At 30.6% G+C, this 24,841-nt stretch overlaps 1 protein-coding gene across 1 annotated transcript in view; it reads left to right on the top strand.

Moving 5' to 3' along the window:
- The window catches only part of LOC135843487 (uncharacterized), a 37,386-nt gene extending 19,116 nt beyond the window's left edge, over window positions 1–18,270 (top strand). The window contains exon 4 of the mRNA XM_065361400.1: window positions 16,932–18,270. Within this exon, the coding sequence (XP_065217472.1) occupies window positions 16,932–17,446 (515 nt within the window). The 3' untranslated portion in view covers window positions 17,447–18,270. The remainder of the gene's footprint in view (window positions 1–16,931) is intronic.
- Window positions 18,271–24,841: the final 6,571 nt, after the last annotated feature.

Genomic DNA, 24,841 nt, shown 5'->3' on the forward strand with positions numbered 1-24,841 from the left:
TTTGTAACGCCTCTGAAAATAAAATGTAATGTTTTGTGTGGAGAGTTTTTTGCTCAACTCCTTTTTATTACCTACATTAAAAAATTTTTTAGTCACTTTTTGATTACTTTTTGGTTACTAAAAAATTTGGTACCATTCCTGATATTAAAATAATTATCGTTCATCAAAGTAGTTTCCTTTACTCAATTTCTATGTTTAAAATATGATGTAAGTATGAAAAAAAAAATGAAAAAAATAGGAAAAAAGTACAAAATTTTGTTTTTTTATTTTTTGGATTTGGTAGTCATTAGACAAGAAATTTATCAGGTCTATTTTGAATACATATTTTTAATTTTTTTGTTTCTTTTAAAAATTATAAATTTTCGACGTTTTTTTTTGGCAACTTTGTAAAAATGAAAGGTGGGGGGGGGGTCAGTAGGTGCATTTTTAATTTTAAAAATGTACTTCCAAAAGGTCCTTCCAAGGTCCTTCAAAAGTCCTTCTTTTTAGTTTTCAGATTTTGTTAGACACCCTGTGTTTACATACCTGCGAGAGGTGAGTGGCTCTTTGATAAACACCACCTTCCTCCATCGGGAGTTAATTAAGAATGCCTCCATTGTTGAGTACTTAATATACTAATAACAAATTAGACACAAGAATTCTTACCTACCTTTATGGGGAAAACTTAATGTATCGTACCTACCTAGATTTTGAATCGAAGAGTAAAAATGAAATTTTTTTTCTTCCTATTCTTAATTGAAAACGTATTGAAGAGTAACAGGTCGAATATCATAATTTTGGTAAAAATGTTTCCAACACAATTTAGTTCGAAATGAAACTTTACCTGGGTTGAAAGTTTCCCCTACGTCAACATTCCACTCGAACGAATCTATAGCCCACTCGGAAACATGCTTGTTTCGAGCAACTATGTACACTATGTATCGTATCATCCCAAGTATCGTATCCCTTACACCAACCAAACGCAACCCTAACCCTAACAACATTTTAGAACGGTGAAACTAGAAAACTTTAACGCACTAGGAGCCTATAAAACGGTAGCGAGTCTCTGAGAAAAACTTTTCCAAACAAAGGAAACTTTCGCCGTAATTTACAAAAAGCTGGAAAACTTTTACACTCGGCTCGAAATGAAAATATCTGTCGATAAGCGAACTCGCGATCGGAACGAAATAACGTAACGTGTAATTGACGAATTCAACGACACTTTCGTATCAAAATCCAAAACATAGCAATCATATTTTGACGTAAAAGTTGAGTTTTTGACTTTCTATTATTAGGAATATAGGATACCCCGGAGTGTACTTTTATACTTTTCCAGAAAGTTGAGAAATTTCCAAACGAAAAGGAGGTTGTATACCTTGTACGAGTATGTAGTGGGTCTCCTCCTCATGTGGTATCGAGGTATCATCTCGTATCTCGGCCTCTAACAGTGTTCCAATTGGCTATTAAGATATCTATCCAGTATACACATAAAACATACAGATTTATTCGTATAGGTACCTATATTTTGGTGCTGAGCTGATTCAACACTGTAGATTAAAAAATGTAATCGGAGAAGGTAATTGTTTGAGTTTTACTTCGAAATTTATCGATCAAAGTAATGATGTTTGCTGTCTCTTTTCAAATAAAGAAAAAAGAGAAAAAAAAAACAGATGAAACGATGATAGACATTTTTAAATTGTACGAGTATGTGTGAAATATGAGGAACAGTAAGATCGTAGGATCAACGAGTTGTCGATATTGTCAAGTTTTATAGTCTTGTTCAGCTGCCTTTTTCTTCGGAACACTTCCTCAGACATCTTGATTGATTCGGTGCTTAAAAACTTAATTTTTTTTGTCTGCTGGATCGTCCCCATTCCCATTCCAGTGCATGCGTATATAGCTTGTCATCTTCCATGTGTTTTTAGTACACTTCGTCCTGCTTCCTGGTGTAGATTTTTTGAGCAGTTGTGATAGGTAGGTACCTACTCGTGATATTTTTGAATTTTTCCTGAGTTTTCATTTGTATTTCTACTCGATTTGAAATACACATCAAAGTGTGATTATAATATGAGTGAGAGATGGAAAAAAAGGAGCGATTTAAAACCAATTGTTTGATCTCAGGAGGTGGAGCATTCGTTTATTTTCTCATAAATGAAAGTAAAATGATTGCCTACTCGTATGTACTTAATTTTAATTTGAGTGTTAAGTACTTAAATTCATTTCAATTTTGGTGTTTTTTTTCCTTTATATTTCATACTTACAATTCGCAGTTTCGAACTTTAGTATGATCAGATACATCATCTCTTCATCCCCTTGCCCCACTATTTCGAAAATTGACATAAAAATTTTCAAAAATAATGAAATGATCAATAAAATGATATCGTATTTCAGAAGTGCTAAAAAATTTACATTAAATTTACTGAATTCATTTATCAAGTACATATTTGTATGCAAAAAATTGGCGAAAAATCGTTCAAATTGTGTTATATTTTCATAAAATACTTACTAAATATCTGCCTAAAATATTTACCAAATTGCTTAAAATCGACTGAAAAATAGCAATATATCAACATAAAAATGACTAAAAATAGCAAAAAAAAAACATTGAGAAAAGAAAAATAATAGGCTAAAGTTTTCTAAAATGTTGCACAAGTTGCTGTGAGAATCTTCACTAAACTGTCTGATAGGTAGGTACTGACATTGATAAAAAAAATATCGAATTGGGTATCAGAAAAAAATCTAAAAAATTCTCCAAAAATACTCCCAAGAAGTTTGTAAAAACGATTTTAAGTTTCAATCTGCAGAAAAATAGATGTAAAAATTGCACAAGAGTGAAAGGTACCTATCGATCAAATGATGCAGTGTTGCCAAAACCTCAAAAAATATATATATGTAAGAAAAAAGACTGAATTGTTGAAAGTTGTCCAAAAAATATAATATTTCAAACCCTCCCCTCCCCCCCCCCTCCATCCCTCCCTCCCTCCCTCTCGAAAATATAACTTTCACGGAGCCGAAATAATTTGTATCATTTTTGAACATTTTCAACATTATTTTTGTGTTTTTTGTTTATTTTTGAAAACAAATTTCGTATTTTTAATCAAAATGGTTGTGTTTGAAAAAAAATGTAGCTATTCCTAAAAAAATTGTTTTTATGTATTTTTTCAATCTTTTTCTTAAATTTTCGTTTTCTCAACACTAAAAATTGATCCAAAAAATGCAGAAATTGAATAAAATTTAAATAAAAATCTTGAATGAATATGAAAGAATTTATTTTTGAAATCACTGAATTTGTATAAAATCTTCCCAGACTTAAAAGAACTAAAAATTACAAAAACTTCTGAAAAATGCTTCAAAAATTTTCATTTCTAAAAGGTAAGATATTGATAAAATTTGCTTGTAAAATTAATCAAAATAATCAAGAAAATTAATTTAAATAAAATCAGTAAGTAGGTAAAAATGGAAAAAAATAGAATAAAAATCGCCCAAACTGTGTGAAATTAGAAGAAAAAACTAAAAATTGCGATAATTTGGCTAAATGTGTGAACATTGTGTTTAAAAAAATAATGTGAAAATCAGTTAAAAAAAAGTCGCCGACTTGTGTGGTCTAAAATTCAACAAAAAATGCTCAAAATACCATAAATAATTGCTAAATGAATATTCACAAAATAAAATACTTATTAGAAAAAACTGGTACATGTAAAAATTGTTTTCTTGTCTCAACAGATTTGATTGGGAATCAACTCCTTTATTTCAGTTTTTACACCTTGCCACTTCGAAAACCCCTTTTACTCATCTGCTCAGAAAATTAGATTCTGATTTATTCAGAAAACACTTTTTTCAGAGCAATGGCGAATTTCATCTCAATATTTGAATTTAATCATTTCAAAAATTTCATATCTCAAAAATCAAAGAATTCAACCCTTTAGTGTCTTTTTGGCACTCCATTTTCACTCTGAAAACACTGAAAAGGTTGAATCAAGACTTAGTGACCTTGAAATACTTAATGGAAATCAACATTTTGACACTTATTTTTTCTCAACTTTTCAAGCTTTTTTTAAGAAGTGGTGGATTGTAAGAACACTAGATACGTAGACGTACCTATTTAAGGCTCTTTTCCAAAAAAAAATAAACAAATGATTTCGAACTCTGTATCCTTAGAACCTGACCAATGAGAAGCTACATATTGTTATAGATTTTTTTTGGTGTTTTAGTTTTAGACTAAGGTGAAGAGCACTAGAAGAGAGGAAAAGAGGGAGGGAGTCAAAAATACCCGATCAAACAACCAAGTCGATAACTTAACTTATAGCAATATAAGTACATACAATTAATAAAAATCAATATTTCCATGGCACTTTTACTTTGAACCGTTTTTTGAAATTGTTATCAAAATTGGAAAGGGGTTCTTGTGCTTCCCAGAATTGTTGAAATTCCGTTTTAAAAACAGTCTGCTGAAAAAAGGTGGAAAAAAATGTTTACTGTAATTATTTTTTAGGTCCAAAAAATGTTAGTGGTAGATAGTTTTACTCAACTTCTATATTCATCACACCTACTCGTAAATGATGCTGAACTTCCACTTGGGTAAAAAGAAACGAAAAAACATTTTTGGGATTTTGACAAAAAATTGGTGAGAAAGTGTAGAACTTTGAGTGCTTGGGGAGACTATATTCAACAAAATATTGTAAGAATCCTGATGTTCGGGGACCTGAGTCAAGGGGTTTCAGAGTACAGTCATTTGAAGAAAAAACACATGTTTTTTGCCATTTTTGGATTATGTTTCCTATCTTCTCCACTCCAAAAATGATGCGATTTGAGTTTGCAAACCTGTATGACCAATCGAGTTGAAAATGTGTCAATCGAAACATCAGTCTGCAGAGTGAGACGGTCAAAAATCCAGTATTGTGCTCGAAACTAAATTAAATGTTGAAAATGCTCAGAATTGTAGTCTGTAATCTAGTCTGAGTCATCGTTATCCTGGGAAAAATCGAAAGTATTTTGATTTGTCCATCCAAAAGAGAGTCAAGTGAGTCAACTAGCAGGTATCACCTACATGCAAATTATTTGAAATATTCGGAACAAAAACCAATCCGCAAATCTACCTATATTTCACTCTCCCACACGAAAACGAATTTTTTTCTCAAAATAATCATCTAGTCAACGACTAGACAACCTAAGAAGGCACCAAGCATGTAAACTTTCACTCAATAGGTAGTCATGCACCTTTATTAACACACACGATCAACATCGTCTGCTCCAACTAGGCAACTACATACATAAAAACAAGGGACAATATGCACGTGAATCGAATTTCCTCTAGTCGCGAATTAATTACATATAAACGAGAGGGGAACTTGTTTTGACCGCGAGGATGAATGGAATGGAAGTTTACGCACACACTGTAGGAGCCCGGTATGCCGAGTATGGGAGTATGGGTATATAATGGGCGACGTTTATTACGCGAAGAAGACGAAGCTCCATGCACATATTATACCGGTTAAAGATGGATACGAACAAAAATCCTTGCTCAGGTGGGAGAGAATATTACGTTATCGGGTTTGCATCGTTTACATGCGTCCTACTTTGAGGTACACAATTAGCCTACTTAATGAAGCTTCTATTTACCCAAACTTCCTCTTTATTATCGGTCTTAATTCCCAAGTCGGCACCGTATTGCGGGCCCTTTGCTGTTTCGATATTGTTTAACGGCTCATTCAAGAAAGTAATCCGATATATTGTGCAGGTGTGTGTTGGTATGCGAATGTGGATTACCAACCATGTATATTGTATAGGTAAGTATTTGCGGGCGAGAGTTGGCGAAAATAATGTGACAATATTGTTGCGATAAAGTACACCGAATCGATGTGAATTTCGAGCAAACCGCACGTGTACAAAAAGGACGCTTTTATACCAGGATAGCAGAAACAATACAGAGGTTTGAAATGGACAAGGTGTGAAATTATTTGCGAGTGCGAGTATGGTTTGCTCGCACGAAACATTATAGGTACGTCTGTCATGGGTGAATGTGATGGGTGGGACTGGGACAGACCTGTCTATCACAAACAAAATAGAGGAAATTATAATCAAAGAAACTCGACTCTTGTATCAAGGTAATTTAAGAGATGATTTTTCCCATCGGCCAGGAAAATATCCGCATGTGTATGTGAGGCAAAAAAAAAATCGTATTAGTTCAACAGCTGAACTTCTTTATACCTATATCCGCAGAGCACGTGGACATCATTCTGAAGCATTGTTCAACGTAGCAGGTCCGAGCCAACTAAATAAATTAAATTTCAAAGCATTAAAATGGTAGGTATGTAACGAATGTGCTCGTTTATTATAGGCTGAGTATACTGAGTAGTGAGTACATACCCGAATTAAAGTTCCACTAACACGTGCTCTTTGCTCTTGTACTTGTACCTACTCAGTACTCACAATGGTCCGCTTGGTATTATAATAACAATGCCAACAACGACCATAATACTTATATTCACACGTTATAACAATCATCACAAGTACCATACATTTTTAATGACCGTAATTATACCTCGAAATCATCTGATTAGCCGAATTAATGTATCACGACGGTCGACGGGCACGCGTCCGCGGTGACCGCAGGTTCAGTGATGGAATTTGGTCTGAGAAAAAAAAAGAAGCTCTTGGTTGGAATCTTAATTGGGAAATGATTGAGATGTTTCGAATCGAATTAGTAATTAAAGTGGTCTGGCGAGATGAATTGCAACATTTTCTGGCAATTACTATTACGTATTAGCTTCTTTATAGTGCGGTAGTCATTGGCAAAGGAGTTGTAAAATATGTAGAAGGAAGTGGAGTGGAGTGAGAAAGTGTTTTGATTTGGTTAGTTTTCATTCTTTTCATTTTTTTTTCAAGGGTGTCTTGAGTATGAAGAGAGGCGAAGGGTCAAAAAATATTATTTTCAACAATTTGTTTCAATTTAAGACTCCAAACTCTTGACTTTATTTTTCAGCTCACTGGAATAATTTGAGACGGCTACTTACAAGTAATTTCTTCAATTGAAAATCTAATTTGATAGGTAATTAACTAATTATGCTATGGAATGGAATTCAACACTTTTTCAGTGTTCAAAAATTTTTAAAATAAATCTTCTGAGATTTTCCATCTCACACAAAATATTCTTTAAGTTTGAAGTACATATAAAACAAAATAATAAATCAATATGTTGGAAGTCGTCTAAAATTATTTTAGAGAAATACAATTATTCTTATCCCCTCCCCTCCCCTCCCTCCTTCCCTCCCTCCCTCCCTCCCTCCCATAAAAACAATAATGCAAAGATTTATCAAGGTTCAATAACCAGCAATCGTAAAAATTGAGTAAAATGTTGAAAAAAAGTGTTTAAAATCATCTGAAAAGTAGTTACATAAATAAGTTAGTCAATTGCGTCCAAATTGTCGGAAATTCCCCCCCCCCCATGAAATTATAATTGTGTAAAAATTGCTCAAAATCCATTTAGAAAAAATAAAAATCAGAACTGATCAAATCTTATAAAATGTCAAAATGACAGAAAACTTCTACAGAATTAGGTGCTAAAACTTCAAAAATGACCAAAAATCAAGTGAAAATAATTGTTCAGTACTGAAATAAAAAAATGACAGAATATCGCCAAAACTGTACAAAAAATGGGCAAAATTCATTTAAAAAAATAAATATTATAAAAAGACTGATAACTATGTTGAAAATCACGATATAAAAATTGAAAAAAAAATCGTGTAAAATATTGCCAGCATTACCCAAAATGTTGAAAACAGTGAATAAAAGTCACTGAAAAAATAGTAAAAGAGAATATATAAAAATTGTTCAAAATTGAGATAAAATTAGTAAAAGATTTTTAAAAAATTATAAAGAAAAATTGACGAAAATAAAATTTTGTCAAAACTGACTCAAAATGCAGATAAAATAGCTGGAAATCTCTACAAAGGCAGCAAAAATTACATAAAAATCGTTGAAAATTGAAAAAAAATATCATCTAAATCAGGAAGAATTTTGTAAAAAAAATGTCAACGTTTACCAAATTGCATCAAAGTTGCAAAAAATGTTCAAAAACTTTGCAAAAATCATCAGAAAAGTTGAAAAACTGACATGAAAATCGATAAAAATAGAGGAAATGTTGATGAAAATTGAACAAAATTGGGGAAGTAATTTGATGAAATTTTATAAAATATTGCCAAATAAGTTGCAGAAAATACCAGAAAATATAAATATTAAAATTGAAGTGTATATAATCTATAAATATCAGGTAGAATTTTGTGAAAAACTGTCAAAGTTGATCAAAGTGCACCAAAGTTGCAAAACTGGACCGAAAATTGCCAAAAATCATCAGAAAAGTTGAAAAAATGACACAAAAATCGATAAAAATGACGAAAATGTCGATCAAATATCAACAGAATTGGAAAGAAATTCATAAAATTTTATAAAATATTGCCAAATAAGTAACAGAAAATATGAATATGAAAATCAAAATAAGTATATAAATCAGAAAGAATTTTGTGAAAAACTGTCAAAGTTTACCAAAGTGCACCAAGTTGCACAAAATGGACCCAAAAATCATCAGCAAAGTTGTTGAAAATAAGGAAAAGTTTATGAAATATCAATAAAGTTGGGAAGAAATCAATGAAATTTTGTACAATATTACCAACGTTTTCCAAAAAAAGTACAAAATGTAGACAAAATTGCCTAAAATTTTTAGAAACACAGCTTAAATTATTGGAATTGAGCAACATTTGATGTAGGTAATAAAAATGTAAATAAAAATGTTATAATTTGTGAAATTGCTTGATAATCCATTTTATTGAAAAATAATAAGCACGAGAAACCGTTAAAAACAAAGAAAAAATTTATTGCTGACGAATTTTTTGTGAAATAGGTAGTTGAAAAAATAACGATAAGTCGATCAAATGTCATCAAAATTGGCAAAAAATTGATTGTACGTATTTTGTCAGGATCATCAAAGTTACAGAACATGTAGATAAATAACATTGTTAAAAATTCAGAAAAATAGCAAAAGTGACCCTACTTAAATATCATTAAAAATTTGGGAAAAACTAACATAATAATTATTATAAAAATCGTACGATGGCTCAAAATTCATTTTGAAAAGTAGGTACATAAAAAAAGTTGGAAGCAACGAAGAAATTTGTATAAGTGATTACGAAAATTTTTGCAAAAATTGCACAAAGTTTCAGCAAAATTACGAGTAAGTACCTAAAATTATTCATGAAACCACAAAAAATTCGAAGCATCAAAATTGAGTAAAAGTTGTCGGTGATTCTATTTTGAAAGTATTAAATCTCTATCAAAAAACGTTAAAAACGATGAAGGAATTGATAAAATTTTGAAAAAAAAGGTAATGTTGAAAAATTGTCAGAAGTTTACAGAAAAATAACAAAAACTGTGTAATAATCCTTGAACGTTGCAAAAAAATTAATGATATAGAACTAAATTTTTTTTGAATAGGTACCTACTTGTATCAGAATTTTGACAAAATTAAGACAAAAGTTGCCAAAATTGCAACAAAATGAACAAAAATTACACTATCAATTTAAAAAAATGATGCAAGTATGTAGTTTATAAAATTGAAATAAAATTTACTAAAATATTGCAGAAATTGCCCAGATTATATCGCAGAACTTGTTTGAGATTGGATACGAATAAAAAATCAGCAAAATTGCTCGTTAAAAGTGAAAACAATCATCAAAATGTTGAACTGTAATTGAGGAGAAGAAAATTATATGATTCTAAGTAAACATTTTGAACTGGGATATTTCTTTGAATTTGTATTTGATGTGAATAGGTAATGATTTTTTTTACTTTATGCAATTTCAAATTATTTATTAGCATGGTTAATTTCCATGCTGGTGAATTGAACAGAGTTTTCAATTTAAGAAGACAGAGTCTTTTGATGTTTTTTAGGATTAGCCTACAAATAAATTTGTAATGGAATCTTGAAAGTTGTAATTTCTTGACTGATGAGTTATTTCTGGGTAAATTATCATGAAAATGAAATACTTCGGCGCCTTTGTAGAATCAAAACAGTGATGAACTAGTGATTACTTTCTATCAGAATTAGAATTAGAACGAGAGAATGAAATCAAAGTAAAATGTATCTGTTGTATTTTATCTTTTTGATAGGTACGAGTAGATGGTAAATATATATTCCTAGTGAAGTGCCAGATTGATTCGAGTTAGCCATCGTAGGTATTTAAACACGAAATCGTCTACAAAAAAAATAAATAAAGACTATGTAGGGCCCTACATCAAATCAATACCAAAGCGAACGTAGAGCAATATACTACGTGATCAATTTTCCAGCTTTGGAAATCCAATTACCGAACTCATAAATACATCACATTTTTTTGGCAATTTCGCTTTTGCAAAATTATGTACCTATACCTACTGTGCCATTTAAGAATGGATCATTGTAAACAAGTAATTTGCAAACTCCTCTTGCCATGTGTCTTATAAAGCACCAAAATACAATATTTAGAATACACATTTAACTTTCATTGCTATACGAATATAAATTACGTAAAGATCAATTTCTCATTACACAGTTGGGAGTATTCTGATAATGATGAAACGTCGCCGGTTGTCGGCATTCTCGTGTACCGCCGTCGTCGTCGTCGAAATATAGCGGAATTAAATTCTTCGATTACATTATCGAGATGTTATTAATATTAAAGGATGAGTTTTGCGGCAGGTTATGTATTCGAGTAATAAAAAACATCAGTTGTCAAATAAACACGTATGTAATCTGGCAATAATAATAAATGTATCCAAGTATCAGCACGATTATCGATTGTTTGGTGCATATTTTGATTAATTTAATACCAAGGTGGTATTTTCGATTTGATGGCAGACTCTGGTGGAATTATTTTTTTTTCTCTCGTTTAGGAATTGAAATTTGAAATATGGTCAAATGTCATGGAAAATTTTCGTAGGTTTAGGTAGAGGTACGTGCTTATTGAATAATATTTAAAATGCACTCGTAAATAATGTCGATTCATCTTCGTAGCTCATTTTTTTCAAGCTGAGGATGGTACATATATGATTTATTAAGCTTTGAAAAAAAGAATTACAAACTATACTCGTACTTCATTACCTACTTGGAGCTGCAATTATGTAGGTATGAGTGAGTATGTAGACATGATTTCAGTAATGATGTGGTTTAATGAGAATGTGCATTATGCATTGTATGTACGAGGATTGGGTCGATATCTTTGATAAATGTACCTAGTGGTAAAACTTGACGAGAGTTTTGCACTAGAAAATTGATATAAGTAGGTATGCAAATCATTTTTGTAGGTACTCACTTACTTATTTGTACTTACTCATTATGGAGAGCTCTACCTACTTATACCTATCTCATATAAATGTTTGTAGAACGTAGGTACGAGTATGCAACCGAATAAGCCTACAAACTGATATTGTTTAATTTAATGCTTCGTCAATAATGTATTGTTACAACCTATAAGGATGAAAATACACGTACTTGCTGTACCATTTGTCTATGGTCATGGTTTCATTTTAATACCGCGAGTGAATTTGATTTACAGTACGTTTTGCATACCTAATATTAGATAGGTTGCTATGGTATTAGGTACTGGACTGGAGATGAAGTGCATATAATTTTATTATGAATAAATCTCGAAAAAATCGATGTGCTCGGATCTCATTGTAATATTTGTATAGATAACGCTGTGTCATTCCAACGCATATTTAATTCAATAAGCAAATAACGAGGGTATTTTTTTCTACGCGATGTGATGTGAATCTTGAGACGCTTTTCAATAAAGAAAAAGGTTTTTTTGGTAAGAATTATTGAAAAAAAATCGTGATCTTGAATATTGAAAATTATGTATAGATGAATAAAATGTTTTAAATTAAATTAGAAAGTTATTATGCTTAATAGAATAAAATTTTCTAGATATTAGATAAACCTATTATCAATTTCACGAATGAGTACCTATGTCAAAAGAGTGGATCTTTTGAAATGCCTTCATACATTATCGAAAAAATGTCTAGAATAGGTGTAAGCTACTACATATCTTGTTGAAATCACGAATTCTTCCGAATTAAGCATTCTGTAGAAAAATTGTTAGGAATGTAAATTATTGGGAATGATTGGTTCATATGTTTTTTATTAATATTATCAATTTTCTTACAAAGTGGAACTATTTTTGAGATGAAAGAAAAAAAGATTGCTTGATTTTAATATCTGCACGTAGGATTTTGGAAATAGTGTCTATTTTACAGGAAATGAGTTTCTTCAAAAATGACTATTGAATTAATTAGGATTAGAAAGTTCTCCAAGGATTTAAATAAAGAGAATTTTCAAGTCAAAAGTTTCAATACGAAAGTCAAAACATAAGTAAGTAGTTGGGAAAAATCTAGCTAAATTTTGATGACAATCAATGTCCCTTTCGTTATTCACCATAATCTCAATTCTCCATTTTGTTTGCTTTCGATTTTCGTAACATTTATTGTTGCCATTTTGGGACTTCTAATCTAAATGTATCTACATACTATATCAAATTATATCTAAATGGTAATTATTTCGAAAAAATTTAAAAATATTATTTCAGTTTAAATTGAAAGTAATTGAGATGATTTTCAACCCACCTGGAGCATTACCTACCTGCTGAAGATCTACATTTTACTTTCAATTATTTTTTTCATCTGCAGACTGAAGTGAATACGCTTTGATTTTTTTTTGAGGGGGCATAGGGATTCTTAAATCTAGACCAAGTACCTACTAGGTAGTATGTATTTGTGGACTTTTAACCCAAGATTGTTTTAAATTATTTTAGCTTCTATTCGTACCTATTCTATAGTGCAAATCAGTTTAATTCATTGAAAAAAAAAATTGATGAGAAAGATTTTTAAAGGTCAAAAATGACCTTTCCTTCAACTATCTACGTATTGTTTGGACAAATGTAATGCAGCTTTCAACTTCAGGAATGGAAGAGTTTATTTTTATTGCACAATTTTTTGATGATTTTCAATGGTTTCAAGTCATTTAAAAAAAGAAAAATCATGGAAGGTCATCGCTTTCCGCCTTCCCCTCTCCCTCTATCATACAAAACCTGGGTAATTCTCGGATTTCGAATCATGTAAAAAAAAAAGTCAGCCAAGAAAAAAATGTCGAAAAAATCAAAATTTTTACCAAGTTGACCTAGAAAGCTGAAATTTGGTGAATATGCACCTACTCCATTTTGGAATCTCCGAATTGAATGGAAACCGTTTCAAACAGTTTTGAGCAGTTCTGGAGCCTCCAGAACATTTTCTGAATTTTGAAATAGTATACATATTGTGTCTCTCTCTTGGAGGGGGGGGGGCTGGATGAGATGCACAGATCCACTTTTGGAGAGAAAGTTTTTCCTAATCTCTGATTACATAATAAATTTTTAGTAGCTTGAGTGGATTTTTGGATTTTTAAGAAATTTTTGAAAATATAAAAATCCTTTTTTTTTTTATTATTTAAAAGGGTGATTTACCTATTTCTCTTTGTGAAAATGGATTTAAGCAGTCGAAAATTTAGTTTCTCCTCTTTTTTAAATTGAGTTGCTTCAGAGTAAATTTTCCATGGACCTATGAAAAATTTCAGTTGCGAGGTCTCAAGTGTGATTTTTTCATCGAATAAACATTTTTTTTTGGGCGTTTATATAATTACAAGATAAATTAAAGCATATTGAAATTGAGCAAATTTAAATTTCAAGTGCTCTACCTCGAAATTTTGTTCAACAGCCTGTAAAAAACCCAGCTGAACGTCTCAAATGTGATTTTTTTATTGAATAAGAATACCCTTAAAATAATCAAATCGGCCAGATTGCAATTGAATGCGAATATTTCAGAAGGGCCTGAGTCGACTTAGGCCCTTTTTAATAAATGGTGGAAATGAATTCTACAGGCGAAATACTATGCAACCCTTTTTTTCATAACGCTATTTATTGTCAATCTTCCGCAACTGGCTCCCAAAATTGTCTGTTTTGCATTCACCACATAATATGCCTTTTTTGGTAGCTTTGAAATTAATGGAAAATTTTCATTTAAAATGGCCAAAAATAGACCTCAGATGAGTAATATGCAGTTGAACAGTTTTCCTTTTACATACCAAATTGATTTCCGTAGTTTGAATAGCATTTTTACATCATTTATACCCTTCAGAAATTCGTCCAATAAAAAAGGGCCTAACTGCAGCTTTCCTTTTTTTGAATATTTGATCGGTAAAATGCGAAAATAAAATTATCAAACTGCATAAATTATCCATCTGAAGCCCACCTTCGATATTTCTATGAAAAAAGCTCCACTTTTTTAATAAAACTATCATAAAAATACTTTCATTCGTGAGTTTCGAATGCGTTTTTTTCAAAACATCAAACACATAATTATTTACTCACGTCCTTTTCTACCTATTGGACGCATTCAAGTAGTCCATATGGTCAATTTTTGACTGTTTTCAATTCTTACCAATTTTTTCAGAATTGAAACTTCGGAGTGAAAAAATTATTTTTGAAATATCTACCCACCTAACTATAGAATATTCGTCGAATACACTGGTTCTTGAAAAATTTATGGTGCTGTTTTTTTTGGAGATTTTGATTTTGGAAATGTGGAACTGAATATCACTAATTTTGCTGCTGTTGGAAAAGTATTCATTCTTGAAAAAATTAGGGACATTTCTTCTCTCTAAAAAAAAAAAAAAAAAAAAAAAAAAAACATTAAAAAAATGTTTTTGACGATTTTTTGAAATTGTACGTATGTTTATTAAAAATTAAGACATCCATTAGAAGGTACATACGTATAACAACTATGTTTCAAAAATTCATTTTCTCGTTTTAATTGAATCTGGACACCTTAAATGAACTAGATTGGAACTACAGCAAAATGTCACTTTGACTTTCCTCCATAAAAAATTACCGATGTAAAAATAATTAAGTTACCCAAGTTGAGAATTTCTGAACTGAAGGAGGCTAACCGTTTGTGATTTGTTTGTAAATCCTATGAAAAACTTACAATTTTTTCTATCACTTACGTACCTATTTTTAAAAAATACATATGTAAAAATGTTTAAAAAGTTGCTAGTTCATTATTTTTGAGTGATGTGGAGGGGGGAGGGGAGAAGAGGAAGAGTCGAGAACCAAAACTGTAATAGTACAAGATGAAACTTCAAGAAATTTCGAGCAGGTTTCCTATTAAATTAAAAAGTTTTCAAAATGGTGCTTTAATAACAAAGAAAAATTGAAAGTTTTTAATTATGTAGATAGGTATTGAAATTATTAGGTACGAGGCAGACCTATTGATGTGATCCGATTCCTAGAATTTCTGTTAATTTTTCCATCTTGAAAAAAGTAGTCTCGTAGTTGTGGAAAATAATTTTGTAAAGTAAGTGGCTTGAGAAAATTATGGTTGTGAAAATTTTTCAAAACACTCTTGCAAACACAATAGTTGAGTTAATTATTACTCACTAATAAGATTTTAAAATTCATTTGGGACTGAGCATGACTACCTGAGATTTAATCGTCACGCGAGGAGAGATTCTTAATTCACCAAATCCTCAAATCGTCAGCTGAGAAAGTTTATGGCAAGACGAAATGATTAGTCTTTCTGATAAAAATCACTCTACAAGGTACATAGATCTAGATAAAATGTGAAAAACTTGAAATAGGTACAAGTCCCTACGCGGAACTAACAACTCAATTAAGCGCAGACAGCGATTGAGTGATTTTATTGGACGTACCTTTCAATAATTTCCTATAATCTGACTAAATAATATTCTAAGGTAGTCATTCAAATGCCATTTCTTTACTGAAATTTAATGTAATTTATGTACATGTAGTATATCGTGGTTATAAATTTGATTTTAGTAGTTGCTTTTGCGTTTTTGAACAGCTTACATTTTAGTATTATACAGCCAATATCCTTCCAACATTGTATTAGTCGGCTTGGTTTTTATATCGCATATCGTAGATAGATAGTAGTTGAGTTGATTTCAAAAATACGTACATCAGCAGAGATTTACGTATCGTAAAATTCTAATTCTCGTACACAACAAACTTTAACACTCGTGAAAACAACAACCTGAGACACGAGACACGACTGCAGGCTACATGAATTAGTACACAAGTTGCAGGTTAAAAAGGTTATCTGGTCCTCTCATCTTGAAAAATTATTCCGCCTTATACAAGTACGATGGTCAAAAGAATTAAAAATACTTTCGTTAATAGAGTAGGTTTTCGCGTTTCCGTTTCGTTGACCTGGACATTTCTCTCAAAAATTTAAACTCGATTCGTCGTTTTTATTTTGACCTCGAGTATGTTGGATTTTTTATAACAGCTTACCTGCGATGAACTTTATTGTGTTAGGAAGGTCATGGTGGATCACTGATTGAAATATTTCGGGTTGAAAAAAAATCTGCATTAAGGGACCCATGACCTGAAATATTGGTCAGTGTGAGTCAGCATTTATTATAGTTGAAAGAACTGGGAAATGGAATAATATATCTTGTGAGTTTTTTTCCTCTCAGTTTGGTAGGCGGATATAATCGATGAGATAATAAGATAATATATTTTAAAATGCTTCTACGAAGCCAAAATTTAATTAAAGGTACAAATCGAAGGCATTTGTTTCAAAATCTAGCCAACTGAATAGAACAATAGCCATAGCTATTCTGATCTACGTGAAGATGAGATGAGAATATCCAAACCATGATCTGAGATATATCATATGCCTACTCTCGACGATGATTTCTGATTCGAAGCGTGAAATAGCTGTGTTAAATATCCTATTTCATCGAATGAAGCTGCTCAAAACGCAAGCAACTTACTATAGGAAAAAAATACTAATTCTCGTAGGCTATACCTACCTATATTTTGTATATATGTAAATCTACATGGTGGTATTTTGTATATTATCTTTTACAGACGAACAGAGAGGTCATCACAAGAAAAAGAAAGTACACAAAGAGATAAAAAAAATCGTCATAAAAATAATTATCGCCATAGCCTTGTTTATGTTGAAAATAAAAGCGATCCTAGGAATGATACAGAGCATCATCATCACTAAATTCATCCTCTTCGCTACCATCTACGTGTTCACATTAGCATTCAGGATTTGGTGGGAGATTAAACAGCACAAGCTGCACGATAAATCGGTCATTTATTACGATAACGAACACCACGGTCATTATTACGATGCACCCGAACACGAGTACGATGATCATCTTCACCATGATCATACCAGCTTTGGTCATCACGATCATGGTCTTCTATCCGGTGTCACCAGTGGTTGGGGTCTTTGGGGACGAAGCTATGCACCAACCACAGGCGCCACTCCTATCATCCCTCCGGCCTATGCTAATGCTAAACCTTTGCCATATTATATAAGACCTAAATTACATCACGGTGCTCCTAATAATGACGAAGAAGAGTTCAGTTAAATTACTGACTCGAATCTCTTCGACCCGCGTTTCCAATAATCAAAAATTTTTTTTACCTTTTTTTAATTCATTATTTTTTTTTTTTTTTAGTAGGTATTCGATAAATGAAAATTTTGTTCTTAAAAATTGATTACGAAATGAGAATTTATAAAAATTCTATCGTAAATTCATGAAAATGGCGTAGCGATTTATTTTACGTGCCATTTACCAAATTTCAATCTTATTTTTCCATTCTCAGAGAAAGGGGAGAGCAGGGTTTAAAAGAACGAATATTTTCATTTATTGAATTTTTTATTCATTGATCCTGAAGTGATCTTTCGTCGTCGATCAAACGATTTAAGTTTTCGAACAGTATTATTTTAAGCTAGTTATTTTTTTTACGTTTTTATTTCAATTAAACTGTAACTTTCGTTGTTAACTAGTAACGTAACTTTCTTGATAACTTTCTTTATAAAATACCTATTAATTTATTGGACCAGTTTTCTGAATTAGTAAGTACTATGTACTTTTATGTTTTATAAGTTCAAATTCGAACATGCCAAGTGATGAAGATGACCTGGTTTATTATTTTTCGCATGTGCAATAAGTATTATTTTTTCGGTATTGTCCTCGCAAGTCAGGTTTTGTATTTTTTATATATTTTTTTTCTAGTAGTTTGTTGATTTGTTGTTTGTTTGTATTTCGTGGTATTTTTGCATGAACGTAGTTAGACTTTTGTAGTTGCTTTGAATTTTGATTGATATTTTACTGTATTTATTTATCATTATATCGAGTGTGATTTTATTTACGTGTATATAATTGAATAAAATTCTTTTTTTTTGTTTCGTATTAATTTTTTTGTATCTATGTATTTTGTTTGTAGATTTTTTTGCCATTTTTACGTAGTTGTTCTGCTTTTGTGACTGTAGATGAGATTAAATTTATATTGTAGCTACGTGTAAATATCTACTACTTCGTATGTACGAGTAGGTATATTTTAAATGCAATTTAGCAGTTTGACCGAAATACATGGGCAATGAATCACGCCAAGGAGCTTGTTAAAAATCCCACTGAAAACGTTCCAAATGAGGAAATGTAACTAAACCACTTTCCAATAGAAATGACCTAAAGTATTGTTATTTTTCATATATTTTTTTCTATCTGTTTAATGGAGACGTTCGTTGTAGGTAATGCGTAGTCTTGGACAGGAGAAACGTGTTATTATGGTATTGAAAACGCGGTAGGTTTGAAATATATTACCAAATTAAATTTTTGAGCTGGTTTGACCTTTATAAGAATGTGGGATGGATTGTGACTCGTATAGTGTGTCTTGCCGGAGATAAATATTTGCTTGTGTTTTGTGAAAAGATGTGTTAAATTGATAAAATTTCTCTCAAAAAACAAAAAAAAAAAAGGAAAGTATTGTAGGACGACTTTATAATTTTTTTCAATTTTAAAAAAATTTATGGGCAATGAATTGGGGTTAATAGTTCTTTTATTTGGATCGTGTTCTAAAAGTTGCTGACCAAATTTCATGTTTACAAGGAATTATGGTTCATTATTATAAATAAATTGAAAATTTTATAAAGGGGCCTACGGATGTACTTATTTGATCGAAAATTAATGAATTTTAGCTCTGAAATATCGAAAAGCTTAAAAAAATGGTTTAATATCAACTTCAGGAAAACTAAAATTCTGATATTTATTATTCTTGTTTAATTGAGTAAAAACTCACGAAGAAGAGGGAGAAAAACTGTAAAATTTCTGCCAGGATCATGTCTTAATGCATTAAAATATTTATTATCAATTACTTTTTAATCGTAATTTTCTTGAAATTATTTTTTTTTGAAAAATTTTTCACATGCATTTTTTACGTTTTTTTTTTTCATTTTCCAATTTTTACAAATCTTGATGAATTTTGTTTTTTTTAATTCACTTTCGATTTGTTTTGAAGTCATTTTAAATAAAAATGCAGAAGCAATGCATAATTATTTTTGAGCTGCAAACTGCAAAATGTTGAACTTTTTGAAGTAGGTATCTAGCTTTGATTTCATCAAAGTTGGAATTTCGAAAAGAGTGTGTTCCAATTACCACCTTCGACTGAAATTCCATCTACCTAAATTAATCACTTGGTTCTTAAAAATTTTGATACCTACATATAAAAGTAATAAATCGGTAGCTGTATTGAAAATATTTGTTTTGGTGAATCCCAATCATTTCCATTTTCCAGCCAATCTAAAGCTTTCAACGAGGCTCTGATTTTTTCTTATAAATTTTCGAAATCTTTAGTTTGAAAAACTTGAAATTTGGCTTCAATCTAGTTTTGAGGTGCTTAACTCAAAATTCAATCCATTCAGGAAGTTTGAACAGGACTCTGTAATGAGTACAATTTGTTGATCAGATTCAGAATTGTTTAGAAAGAAGAAATTGATATCATTCAAATCAAGTGACTGTTTTCCAAGTTGATAGATTTTTTATTTTTTGTTTGTATATTGGAGACCCTCCTCCTCATTCCTTATTTCATTATACTCCGCAGATGCAGAGTCTTCAGCTTCACCACTGTAGAAGATTCATTTTGGCTATTTTTCAACCTTTGAACTTCTTTGAAACTTCATATTTGGTCAAAAAGTCATGTTGAGAGTTCTGGTTGTAATTCACAAAAAAAAGTGGTTTTTCTTATTCAGAGGCTAAAAATGGGACGAGAACAAGTTTTTGGCTGCCCATGTAAATTTCCATGGCTTTTGTAGAACTTTGAAAATTTATAGAAAAAATTGAAATCTTGCTTAGAAGCACCTTATTAATCATTTAGGTAAAAAGCTGGGCATCTCAAGAGGTTTTTTTTTGTAGAAAAGACACGTTCTTCTCTTTAATTATGACATTATTTTGAAGTTTCGCTTCTTCATCTTCCTATTCGCTCACTAAAGTTTTTGCATTGCATGAGAAAATGATTCCCTTCTTTTTTATTTTCTCTTGAATCCAAAAAAATGGTACTGGAAACTATTCAAAGTTCAAAAGGATTAAAAATTATGCAATAAATGAGTTTTTAATGCATAAAAATTTTAAATTTGTGAGTTGGAACTCTTCTAAATTACACCCACTCCATCGGAAAACATCTCTAGATTTTCTCAAGCAATGTTCGTCTTCAAAAAAAAAAAAAAAAAAAAAAAAAAACATGAGAAAGTCGAAGAGAGTTTTTTAAAAATTCTAAATTTCTGCGTCAGAAAAAAAAAGAAACCACAAGAAAAAGTTTCCAACAATTTCCCATTTTTGGTACATCTCCAAATTTTTCTATATAAATAATTTTATTTGAAATTTTAAAAAAAAATTGGCGCTGAAATTCATTTTGAAAAATGCTCTTTGATTCTCTTATTTTTTCAATTTTGGAGGATTCTTTACTCAAGGGCCAAACACTGTTGTAGGGAATGAAAGTGTTTTGTTTTTTTTTTGTAATAAGTGTTCGTAAATTAACAATTTTTTAATAAAAACATGTTATTACATTTTTCTGATTCTTTCTTCAAACTTTACGGAGATTCCCCTTCAAAAATAATTTTCGATGGGGTTTTGAAGATTTCATGATTAATAAATCGATTTTTCATTTCTCGGACCTTCCAGGAAAGAAAAGTTTGGAGACAAATTATCCAATTTTGTACCCTTAAAAAGAATTGAAGTATACATATTCAATCCAATTTTTTTTTTAAAATGATGCTATTTTTCAATTTTATTTTCAATTTTAATATTTTAATCGCAGATTTGAATTAAAGGACGGAATTCTTTTCTAAAATTTCAAAATCAGTGTATTGAATTTTTTGTGTTACTTTTAGACAATCTTATCACAAGATTGAATTACAAAATTATTTTTACAACTAAAAATTGCTTTATGACCTCAAAAGTTTGTGGTTTTTTTCTTCTATCAAACTGAATTAACATTGAAAAGAAGTTGAACTTTTAGTTTTTCATTGCCTATTTTCGAAAAAGTGGGTACCGAATACTGGTTTTGAATTCTTTTGATGTTTGAGTAGTTCATCGAAGTATTCGAAGAAAAACAATGTTATTGAAATTTTAATATGAAAGAGCAAGAAATATAGATCATTTTTATTTTTAAAAAATGAGCTCTTTTTGATAATTTAAGAGTGAAACATCTGAATTTTTTCATTTTGACATTTTAATATTCATGCTGATGCATTTTTACAAAAAACTAGAAAAAATTAATAAAAAAATTAAAAAAATTTGTTGTTTGTATGGAAATATTCTCAAAACTGATCGTGAGGCGATAAAATGTTTGATTTTTTTGTCAATTAAAAAATAAGAGACTTTGAACCCAAAAACACATGCAATTTAAAATGTCTTCTTTTTTTAAAAAAATCTACTTATTTTTCAGATCATTTCTTCCTCCCCTTCCACTAAATTGTTATTAATTTTTTAAAACAGTGATTTTTGTCAAGTTCCTTGAAAGAAGTCGATATAGAAGAAATTCTTGTCTCACCTAAACATCTCCAAATCCCATTCTGAAAAATATTATGAAAATATGAACTTTAAAATTTGAAAAAAATCTAGCTGTGAGTAAATTTTACCCTATAGTGATACGAAGTAGGTAAGAAGAAACATTCATATTGACTTCAATTCTCCGAAATCTTCTAAAAAATTTTCATTTTAAAACAATTCTTGTATGTACCTATCTATTTTGTTGTGTTGAAAATTTTAATTAAGGCATCTTAAAAATTATTTTATTTTTTGAAAAAATGAAGAGTATGTATTAGTGACAGGATCAAATCATTCAAACCTGGAAAAAATAAATTCCCTCCAATAAGACATTCTCTTCCTAAAAAAAAAAAAAAAAAAATGTTTTCTGATTAATATCTAGCCTACAATACATTAGATTAGAGAAAATATTGTAACTTTCAATTCAAAAAAGTGTGTAAAAATGAAACGAATTTCTTACACCTAATAAAAATCATCGACGCGATTCATTTCACGTTAAATACCTTCGTTGGCTTCGTTACCTAATTTATAATGAAGAGAAAATCATTTAGAACCCATTTTATAGTTAGATAGGTACTTTTCACTATCTGAATTTGATAATGAATTCAGTTTTTTTACTTGTCGAAATAAGTAACCAATTTACTCACGTTCGTCACGAAAAACACAACAATTCATAAGTTATGTACTTGAAGATGCGTGTGTAAGCATTTATACGTATGTACTTTCGAATAAGATTATAAAAAACGCTGTTGGAATCTACTGTTCCATATGAACATGGGCATCTTCTTAGGGATTTATATTTATACTTACTTTGGTAGCCTGTCTGTCGGTAATCAAACGATCAGGTCAGAATAATTTATTCTCCGGGTAATAATTAGGTCTCGTATAAAAAGTATTAAACTGATTAGTGCAGTGAAATAATCCAGCGAAATTTTTACTTCATTCAGATGATTAACTCCTACTGAGAGAACATAGGAACTCACGTGTAGTCTTACTAAGTATACTTACGAGCATTTCGTGTCTTAAAAATGATTAAAACCGATTGGTTTAGGTAGTAGGTAGTTCCTCATCGAGGATGAACTCAGACAATTACAAATTCTTGGAATGTGGAAAGCAACACTTCATCGACCTGAATATCGATCTTATAACACGTAATATTGCGGGGAAGTGGAGAAATTATTCTGAAAAATTTTTTATCCGAGACTTTTGCATGCTCTACAAAAAAAATATATGCATTTCTTGTAAATATACCTACTATCTACTACGATGAGTGGAAAATACTCATTCTCGTAGATGTATGAATGAACCGGTTTACATGTTAGGCTCTACAAATCTTCTTATCTTGATCTTGTCGCGATACCGTATCTCCAGATGAACTTGAAACTTGTTATAAGAAGAATAAGGCCACTGCTACGTTCAGAGAAATATGATTAGTTGAATATTAGTGAAAGTTCATTGGTATTAATTCTTTTATTTATACCGAGTAAAGTTACACTGTGACAAAAATTATACAAGTAGGTATCTGGTTTCATTGAACTGATTCTGTACAAAGATGCGAATACTGGATGGTGACTTTTAAAATACCTCCGAGCTGTGGTGTCTAATTCTAATTAGATACGAATTAGGTATTGAAAAATATCACCTACAGCTCGAGTGAATTTCAAGTTGTCAATAGAATGACCTGAACGTATATTGGCAATAAGGATATTTGATCCATCCGCATTCTTTTGAAAACTCCTGTAGAAATCATTTTAGATTGTACTTAGCTGGAATTTTGTGTTTGTATGTACATAATACGTTGGTAGTTTCGTATTGGAATTTGTTGCTTCAGTAGATCAATTCGAATTGGTAAGCATATAATTTTTTTCTTCTAGAAACTCTTCAGTTTTTTTTTTTTTTTTTTTATTATTCAATAATTTTGAAAGAATATATTTTTTAGATTAGACAAAACAGAACAACCAAAAAGGATATTTTTGTAACACAATTTTTAATTCAATTTTTACAGAAAGAGGTCACCACAAAAAGAAGAAAGTACACAAAGAAATAAAAAAATTAGTCATCAAAGTCATCGTAGCCATATTTCTCGTCATGCAAAAAATAAAATGGGCTCTACTCATGATACAAACCATCCTACTAAATAATTTCATCGTCGTCGCAACCCTATTCGTCCTATCGAAGACAATAAAAATATGGCACGAGCTGAAACACAAACATCACCACATAGAAAAGCAAGTAGTAGTTTATGACAACCATCATCAGCATTATGACCAAGAGCACTCCGACTACGAAGATGGACACGGCCATGCTAAAAATGGCGACGGTGGCTGGGGTTGGTGGGGTCGTAGTTTCCAAACGCAGACTGAAGCTAGTACTGTTAGCGAACAAGATTATGAAAATGATTACTATACCACCAACAACAGAGTAATTAGATCGATAGGTAAAGGCAGAAAACGACGAGGAACCAGTTAAAGAAATAATATATTACGAGTATTTATTTTTGATACTACGATTTACCGCCACTATTTTTCTTTCTTTTTTTAAATTATGTTTTAATTTGTTTTTTTTTCGTGTCGTTTTATTATTGATTTTTTTGTGTGTACATAATTTTTTTTTTACGAAGTGTTTTAAGAGATAACGTATTGATGTGATAAATTCTCAAGAGACGTGGATGGTGGTTGTAGAGTACCTAATAAATACTCTATTTTGAGTTCGATAACTATAATTTTTCAATTCGTGTTTTTTAAAATTAAAATTCCACTTTCATCCATGTTTCTGAGTCTTCGATTGTTTCCTTAGAAAATTTATTTCAAACACAATAATTCTACTCAATTATTCGTTTAAGTATTCTTGTGCTTAAAGGAATCATCTAGTCTATTGTATTTTTTCCTTTAATCATTCTTCATTATTTTTCAAATAGGTACTTAATATGCCCAAATC

The sequence above is a fragment of the Planococcus citri genome, chromosome 4 (assembly GCF_950023065.1).
Source record: "Planococcus citri chromosome 4, ihPlaCitr1.1, whole genome shotgun sequence".
In the NCBI taxonomy this organism is placed as follows: domain Eukaryota; kingdom Metazoa; phylum Arthropoda; class Insecta; order Hemiptera; family Pseudococcidae; genus Planococcus; species Planococcus citri.